This window comes from Vanacampus margaritifer, chromosome 2 (assembly GCF_051991255.1).
Source record: "Vanacampus margaritifer isolate UIUO_Vmar chromosome 2, RoL_Vmar_1.0, whole genome shotgun sequence".
Classification (NCBI taxonomy): Eukaryota; Metazoa; Chordata; class Actinopteri; order Syngnathiformes; family Syngnathidae; genus Vanacampus; species Vanacampus margaritifer.
Window position 1 is genome coordinate 34,498,238 of NC_135433.1, and position 9,505 is coordinate 34,507,742.

The window sequence follows — 9,505 nt, forward strand, 5'->3', positions numbered from 1 at the left end:
CTTTCCCGTGTGTCTTTCTGCTTTTCTGAACAGGCTGTGAACGACTTTCTCCACTTTTCGCACTGATGACAAAATGTAGTAGACTATAAGTATACATGAAACTCATTGCGTATACTAAGTATACTACGTTTTCTCAAGAGTGTTTCAGATTCCTCGTTTAAAGGTGAACTTGGAACCAGCGTGTGTGTTGCCAACCTTAAATGTACACTCTGTGGATGGACATGTTTGGAAATGCCTGGAATTCCAAGCATCCTGAATGAATTCTTATGCTGTCAAACTGCTGCTGGGGTACTCAATTATTCAGAATCTACCTATCTGTCCATCAGCCCAACTGGATACCTGGACTTTGAGCTGCGTGACACCGGGGGAATTGGGTTGTGTAGCAGTTGGTGTAAAACGGGAAGATCTGCATGAAATCAGAATGCTGAAACTTCCACATGTCTTTCATGGATTGAATAATCTATCAAGGGGTCATTCACTATTTATTATACTTTGACAGATGACTTACACAGATCCCTGCCTTCTCTCTGTATCCAAGAGACGAGAAGTCTGCTCTTCGCTTTCCACAATACTTTGATTGGTGTCACCTGCAAGCCCTGGTTATATGGAGTGGAAATGTTCAGTATGGAATAAAACAACTACAGTGTGAATAATGACAAATTTTCCCCTCATGCACTGTGCATATGTCTTAAGGCATCATTAGATTTGCTGTTTTTGCAAGTACAATGTCACTCAGTGGAGTGCAAGTAAATTGCAAATGCAAACTGACATACAGTAATTAAATAAATAAATAAACTTAACCATCATATCACCATCCAAGTGTGCAACGAAGAATGAATTAAAAGAGCTGTAGTCCTCACTATTCCTCTGCAAAATAACCAGAAGAATAATAAGCTTAAAACTGATTCACTGACATTACGTAAAACGGACCAAATATGCATTGTTTAAAAAAATGTCTTACATTACAGGATTCAAATCTTTCACCGTTAATATTTGTATTCCAAAAATTCAGGTATAACCAAACGGTCTGTCATTCAGCAGACTCACAAAGAAGAAAATGGTCACTATGGAAATGATTAACATAAACGGTTATTTTTAGAAGGAAAGACAAATGTAATTATGTTCTCCTGTTCTCTGTGCTCTCTCACCCGCAACTCGCTACGGCAAATGAACAAATTAATCATTTAGCCAATTGAGAATGCAATAATGGTGAATGAGAATCTAATTAGTAGAATGTTTAATATCATTTGGAAACTTTACCAATAAATTATGTCCCTGAGACTATTCTTTTTTTCTCATGTAAGAAGGTTTGCCACAATAACCCTAATAACAGGATCATGTTGAGAGAAGCAGGAAGGAGGGAGACAGAGAGAGTTTAATCAATCATAATTATGTCTAATTACCTTAAAAGCTCACTATAGAGCGATGCGAGAAATTACATGGCAAACTTTCAATCAGCTGCAGGAACAAAACTTTACTTGCAAAACATGATCCTGTCTTTTGTGCATGAATCCATTTTTTGATCTGTTGCATGTCTTAGTTTTACAGATGCTTCCAAGCACTGCTACACTGCGAGGCTCCTCGGCGAGGCTCCAGTGTGAGGAGCTCATCAAAAGTCGCCACCAAGCCGATGAGGGCTGCAGGCGCATTGACTGGTCCTCGTCGTACCAATGATTTTTTGTTCATGGTGGCCTCACTGGGTCAGCCAGCTGCCACGGTGCCACAACTGGACCGTACCCTGGAACCGACCCTTGATGCCACCAGAGCCCCTTCTTCAGACATCAACCAACGTGTGGTTGTATCACTAGTGGCCCACTTTGATGGATGAATGCTGGCTATGACCTTGACATCAGCATAAAGCTGCTACGTCTCCAGGCTTGAAGGCATTAAATAATGAATGGTGTTGTTGCTGAGTTTGGTACAACTGCAATGAGCCATTCCGACCAATAGAATGCAGATGTTGCATCAGCTGTGTCCAGGTTGCTGTAGACCATACAGAGGAGCTCTGGAGGGAAGCCTTGGACTTATTACGAGCAGAACTGGCAGGAACTGAGCCGAAAATGGCAGTCTGTGTTGCAGTCAACTCTTTCAGTATGACTTGAACATTCAAAAAAGGGGCAAAAAATATACTTTTGGAGTGTATAATTATCTCAACGGTTTGTGAATATGTTAAAAACTATTGAGAAGTGAATGGAAGAAAGAGACGTGCTGTCTATTTTTTTGGTATTGTGTACTAGGGATGTAACGATATCCAAACATCACGATACGATATTATCACCCTCATACCCCACCCCAAAGAAAAAAAACTTTAGAGAGTGCTAAAAACTGCACAAATGGAGTTCAAGCCGACTTTCTTAACAGATGTGCTGCTTTTAATATCGGGACATGACGACGATATATTGTGGCAGTTTTAATATCGCAATATCACAGTATTGCCGTTATCGTTACATCCCTATTGTCTACCAACAATATATCTTACAGAGAAAAGGCAAAGAATAAAACCCTAGACAATGAAGAATGTAATGGGAATGGATTTCAAGTCATTCTCTTTTCCAACGTTGTGTTTAATTTATCACTTTTTACTTTAAAATATATTGAAGTTCTCCTAATTGGCAATGCTGCCATGTACGCGGCATTAGAAAGGAAGCGTGAGCTTAAATTGCATGTTAGAGAGATACCGTATTGTTCCCTCTACGGTGTGCATGTGCACCTGGCGATCGCATCCGTGTTTGGATGAATACAATTAAAATCCCACTTTTAATATAAAAGACTTCCTTGCCTCCCCTGCCTCCCTAAAAGGTTACCAAAATGAACAATCCCCTTGGAATGATCTTAACATTGTTCGCAATTTGATGTTTCTGCATGAATAGTTTATACATATGAAATCAAATATTTCTGGTTAAACCCAGTGCTCAGGGTCCCTTCTTTATAAACCGAAAGCGTTGGCAGTACAGTGTCTTGCTCAAGGGCACATGGGCGAGTTCAACATGCCTCCCGAAAATATGTTTACAACAATCTGTGACTATTTGGAACTATTAGAATCATGTCATAAATTGCATACTTCTTTCCAGAGCACAACAAAGTATTCACCTGAAAAGAATATGTTGTTGCTAAAATGGTTTTGTTTTGTATATATTGTTTGTCATGTGCTTGTCTGCATCCGGTTAAACTATTTTGACCTTTTTCTTGTCTTGCAGTGCAAAGATAGCTGTGAGTTTTGAAAAGCAGAGCACCAGTATTGTGTTGCCAGTGAATGTTTAAGCTTTCAGTGTTGTGGTTTATTTCATTACTGAACAAAACAGATATGTTGTGTAGATTTTTTTCACCCTGTATTTATGGGCTATGAAGATCTTGTATACATCATGTATGGTACATAGGTTGATACCAAAGCTAAAGAAATTTTGATATTTTTTTGAGAGGCGATGTCTTAATAAAGGTTTTTATCTACAGCGAAATGCAATGTTTTGTCTTAAAATATACAAAATATTAAGAGTTACGGAGTACTGTATAGTAAAGAGAGTCAAAGATAAGAAAATGGTACATTATAGGTATTGCATGAGTTAGGGGTGTTTCTTTCAAGGGGCACATACAGAAACATTTAAATTTGATAAAGTGGCCCTTCATGTTCATCTTTAGTTTATGGAACACACTAAAACTATTCATATATAATTATTGAATGATTATTAAACGACACAACAATATTTTAACAGTTGCAAATAATTGTCATCCACCACAGTTGCTTATAAGAATGACTTTACCAATTTAAGAAAGCTATTGAATACAAGTGTGATCAGCACAATATATTAAACTATTGAGAAAATAAAACACAATTGGGAAAATAATGTGCACGGTAAAACAGCTAAACTGGGATTCAAAGAAAAAAAGCACTGTACACGGTTTAGTGAAATGAATGATATCTTGTATAAGGTTAAAAGAGAACGAATGAGGCTGTCAAACATTTGGGACATTGAAAGCTTGGAGGGAATTTTGCAAAGATTCATCAGGTTGCATTTTTGATCCCATTTTTGACAAGATTCCAAGGTCAAGATTTAATCAATACAAACACGAACAGTCGGACGCATCAACAAATGTAACTTGGAGCTTATAACTGTTAAGCACGTGCACAAATGAAAAGTTAAGTGGAGAAAATGCCACACAAATAAAACACCTTCACAATACTTAATAGGGTCAACATTTCAGAATGGCAAATTTCATAATTCATTGTTGTGTTGCAAAATAAGAAGCTCAGTCAGATTTTTAGAAAGGTTTTTCTTTTCAGTCAGTCAGTCTCCTGAGTTCCACAGATAGGTGGGGGCTGTCTGTCTGTGGAGCTGAGACAGTCTCTTGGTCAACCAATCCCCACTTTGGTGTGTTCCATGACAAAGAAAGAAGTCCCTTTGTCTTTGATGAGGTTGCAAAAGTTGCAACCGGCCAATAAACCCAATAAACGTTACATATTATTGACACATAATGGTAGACGCTGAGCCGACCCGACTGGCAAATCCCTGTTCTGTTCGTCCCTTAAGGCCTGGATTGACCAATCCGACGTTGGGAGTCAGACAGCGTTGGGCCGACGGCATGCACCGTCTTATCAGTGTATAAATTACTGCCGTGAAGTCGGGTCTAGTTGTAATACGTCGGGCGGGCGTTTCCAGCAAATTCGACATGCTGAATCGGCGTCGGGGGCATTTGATCACTGTGATTGGCTGTTAGCTAGCGAGCGAATCAGCGCACGGGGCAGAAGAGCAAGTGACAACGCGAATAAACAGTACTCAACTCAACTTTATGGTTTTTCAGGACAGCACACGTGAATATTAAAGTCCCCGATAAAGAGGATATGGTCATATTTAAGCATTATTTCGGCAAGAAGATTTGCAAAGTCGTTTAAAAAGTCTTTAATGTATTTTGAAGGTCCGTAAATGACAGAGCACAGCACAGTGACAGTTTGGCCGACTTCAAAGAAGGTGGCTTCAAAGCTGTGATCGATGTGGTAAATAGACATCGTTTACATTTAAATTAGTTTTTTTGTTTTTTTTAACAGTCGCCATTCCTTCACCTTGGTCCGACGTCCTCGGAGCGTCCAAGTAAGCACAGCCAGGCGGTAGTAATTCAATCATAGCACTGGATTCACCAGCGACAGTGCAGGTCTCCGTCAGGCAGAGGGAATCCAAGTTGTTGAAAAGGAAAACCTCCCTAAAAATAAACGTTTTGTTTGTCAATGAACGCGCATTTAACAGCGTGATCCTTGTGGGCGCAACAGGGGTGCATGGCTCTTCCGTCCGGCGGTCTCGAGGAAGCTCCTTCAGAAGTTGGAGGTCGGCACCGCGTCCAAAACGCGGAAGGCAGCACGGCCAAAGCTTTTCGGTAGCAGCCAGGAGTGTTACGGTGTGGTCACGGAGCGGCGTGGTGTCTGTCGGCGTGTGAGGTGGAGGACCCAAAATGCAGGGAGGCAGGAGAACCACAGCAGGAGTGCAGGCGAGACTGGCGTGCTTTATTTTACAAACAAACACTAACCAGGCTGCTGGTTAGTATTAAAATAAACATGGAACTGAAAAGGTACAAAAATCTAAATGACAGACAGCACTCCGGGGGTGACCGTGACAGGCGGCAATGATCCCACACGGGCTGATCACCACCCGGGAACTAAATACACCCACACTAATTTGGTAATTAGCCACACCTGGGGCCAGGCACAAGTGGCTGAGGACCCAGATTGGTCAACCTGCGGAAGGGCGGGAACCCACTCAGGGCCCTCAACCAAAGCCAGATCTTCCCAGACATGACAAGGAGTCGACAGGGTGCAGGATACGCCACAACAAAGTACATCCATACGTTCGGGAACGAGAAGGGGACGAAGCTTGTTCCAGCGCCGTTTTCGCGTTTTATATCCAGCCCCCGTAAAGAGTTTGCCGGTTGCCTTTAGGAATAATGACTACCGCCGCTGATGCTACGAAGGGGAATTAATTCTCGCGCATGTGCTAAAGGTGCGCAATAGTCGTGTCGGTGCGGTGTGTAATTACGTCATTTTTCTACACGACGTGCCGACGTGTGGGCCGACGGGGTAGGCGTTGGTCACATTTTGGCCGACGTTGGATTGGTGTATCTAGGCCTTTAGGCTACTGGTGAACAAGACCCCAAGATACTTGAAGTCATCTACTTGGGGCAAGATGTCACAGGCCACCCAACTGATTACCGTGGTCAAAGATTTGGAGGTGGTGATTCTCATCCCAATAGCTTGGCTACGAACTGCGCCGGTGAGAGTTCACAGCTTGATAAACGCAACAGAACCACATAATCTGCAAAAAGCATTGATGTAATTCTGAGGTCATCAATGTGGACTCCCTCATTGCCTTGACTGCAACTAGAAATTCTGTTTAAAAAAAACGACAACAAAACAAAAGTCAGACAAAGTGCACTTTGGTGGAGTCCATCCTTCACTGCAAATGAATCTGATTTACTTCTGATAAGGCGGGTGAACAGCTCTTATTAGGGTATTAGGTAGGAGAATGCCTTCTCCAAGTGCACAAAGCACATGCAGATTGATTGGATGATCTCCCATGGACCCTACCCAGGGTGTCAAGCTGGTCAGTTTCCTGACAGACCCTCCCCTCGACTACCCCTGAATAGACCTTATCGGGTCGGCTGAGGAGAGTGATTCCCCCTGTTGGAACATACCCTGCGGTCCCCCTTCTGCCAATCCAAAGGCACTGTCCCTTTATGTCCATGAGATGTTGCAGAGGTGTGTCGACCAGGACAGTTCACAACCTCTAGAGCATTAAGGAACTCCAGGCTAACCTCACCCACTGTCAAGATCCAGCCACCAGGGAGTTTTTTAACCTCATTGATGACTTCAGGGTTAGGAGAGCTGGCCTCAGAGAACTCCCCTTCCTCTTGGGAAGGTGTGTCAGTGGCATTGTTTTTTTCATAACTCTTGATATTTGATATTTTCTTTGTATTTTTGCCTTTTATCTGCTTTATTGTTAAGCACTTTAACTTATTTTGAATATTGTCATATAAATATAAATTGTACTCGTCCTTGATGAGCTGTGATATGTTGATTATTGGTAAGCATCTTAAGTATAAATAGTAAACAGCCTTGGTGTAATGGATTGCAAATAAGCAAGAAGTCTGGGTAAGAGGTCTGATTTAACCAGTTGTATATCCACAAGGCCTTGACAAGGAATTACCTTTATTGTACAAAATCTTGGAATTTTTTTTCATCAATGGCCGTGATCAGCAGTTCCCTGATTAGAATCTGCATTAAAATTGATCTCAGTCACGTTCCACGGCCTCTCCCTGTCAGTTTCAATTTCTGGCTTCTTGTCCTGGATAAGATCAAAAGATCTTTACTCAGCAAAAAGAACAGGAATTGATGACGAAGAGGAAAGGTTGTGCCCTGGATTAAATGTAATGGGAACTACTCAGGTAGGTGCGTGTTTCACATCAAATAGTTCAAATTAACTGACATTGTGTGACATTAGAAGCAGGATTTGGACCCAGAAATGGATTAGCACATGAAAGTGGCAATGTAACAACTAAGGATATTCGATAAAACTTTTTTCACACCGACAAAAGTGCAAGTACTCAGCTCTTGAGTAGTCACCGATACCAAAAAGAAAGACATACATATCATAATAAATTGTTCTTAAAATTGCAGGAAATTAACAGCATTTTTCTATAAATCAGCCACAAGAAGTAGGCTGATACTGGTATTGGACGCCGCCGCAAGTAGCCTACTGATATCTTGGAATAAGGCTTGATATCAGCCCGATACCAAAACCTGGTATTGGTACTCACCCATCCCTAGTAACAACAGAGAGTATAGGGATAGACACAGCAGGGTATGGAGTTAGTTGTTTAATTCAGACCTAATCCAAGGATATGCATTTCAAAGACCCAATTATTTGTTCAAAAACATCAAAAAGTCAATTTTCCAGTATATGTCCACTTTATATAAATCTTAGTTCTATACAGTTTATGTATAGTATTGGGTCTAACTGAACATTATACAGTATTATTGTTATAGTCATTCTTGTTGATGTCATAAACAGGAAAACATTTTAAAGTCGAATTTATGCCAGAGAGGAGCTTCTGCAAGTAACCGTGCTCTAAATAGCAATTTAGATGTGCATTCAAGTTAATATAAGCTGAAATGGCCACGCTGTACTGGGCACATGTTGTAGCAAGGCAGGTATAAGATCAGTAACCAAAAATGCAAGGTGCATCGACCATCTGCCTCCCAACGAAAAAGTCCTTGGAAGGAACTGCTTCGGCTTCTGTGCTAGTCTACCGTCCTATTGTGGCAATCTGAAGCTTGTCATTTTTCACCACATATTGTACTTCCCACACACGGGGTACCATTTTTATTTTCCTACTATTTTTGAGATGTAACTAGAGCCACTTGAGGTTACTGCTACTATTGATAATGCCTAATTCCCTTCCTGGAGATACTGTATTTAGCTGTCAGTTCAGCTAAGCTTCACTGCCAGATATTTTTTCAGAGGCACATTTTAAAAAATAATGAGGACAAGTTGTATTTTAATCGCTGAATGTGAAAATGTAAACAAACACAAGAGTTTGAGACTGGAAGCAGCTGTCTCTCTGGAGAACGGACATAATTGGGTTACATCACTATTTGCTAATAAAACTTCTGGTGATTGAACAAACTAAGGAAGAGGTGACGTGTGTTTATTTATTTATTTTTCAACATCCGTCTCATTTTCAGATAATGCCTCAAAACATTGAATTTTTAAAAAGTACAATAAAGTGACATGTAAAGATCATCAACATTCTTACCACATATAATACCTTTATACTCCATCCATCCTATTTCTACCGCTTCTTCTGTTGAGGGTCATGCATTAGCAAGCTGACTTTTTAGTCAGAGGCACGATACTGAACTCGCCAACTATCGGGATTGCGATGTATTAGGTTGAGCTTTTGGCTTTTATTGTTGATGTTATGTGTGGGTTGAAGCAGGCCAAGAATAACTCTGATGTGGTCAGGACGTGTGGTTAGTGCTGCAGAGAAGGTTTTGGGATAGTGGGCGTTGAGACAGCGTATTTGTACGCAGTTTTTTTTTCTAAGGATAGGGGGCGCGGTGCAATAGAGGTGAATGTTTTCTGTCCTCCGATGGAACGCTCGGAGTTTGGTTGCTAATGGACAACAGTTGAAGTGCATTGTAAGGGACTGTGCTGTGCTGCAAAGCCCAAATTTGTGTACAGGAGACATGGTTGAAGCAGTCTTTGGATTTTGTGATTCTGGGATATGTGTGTTTACGGAAGGATAGGTGTTCACCTGGTGAGGGTTGTGCCACTTTTATATTGGATGGTGTTCAGTGTCGTAGTGTTAGTGTCGATTTAGGATTGGAATGTGTGGTGGTTGAAGTATGGAGTGTGGCTGGCAAGTTTTGTATTGTGAATTTCTATAATCTGTGCCTTATATTAGATGCTGGTAAACTGGGTGAAATTATGGACCAAGTGCGACCCTCCGTTATTTGGTTGGG

General features: G+C 41.2%; 1 protein-coding gene across 1 annotated transcript in view; it reads left to right on the forward strand.

Moving 5' to 3' along the window:
- Window positions 1-3,416, forward strand: part of LOC144045007 (pinopsin-like) — a 71,389-nt gene extending 67,973 nt beyond the window's left edge. Inside the window, exon 4 of the mRNA XM_077559775.1 lies at window positions 1,541-3,416. Coding sequence (XP_077415901.1) covers window positions 1,541-1,828 — 288 coding nt within the window. The 3' untranslated portion in view covers window positions 1,829-3,416. The remainder of the gene's footprint in view (window positions 1-1,540) is intronic.
- Window positions 3,417-9,505: the final 6,089 nt, after the last annotated feature.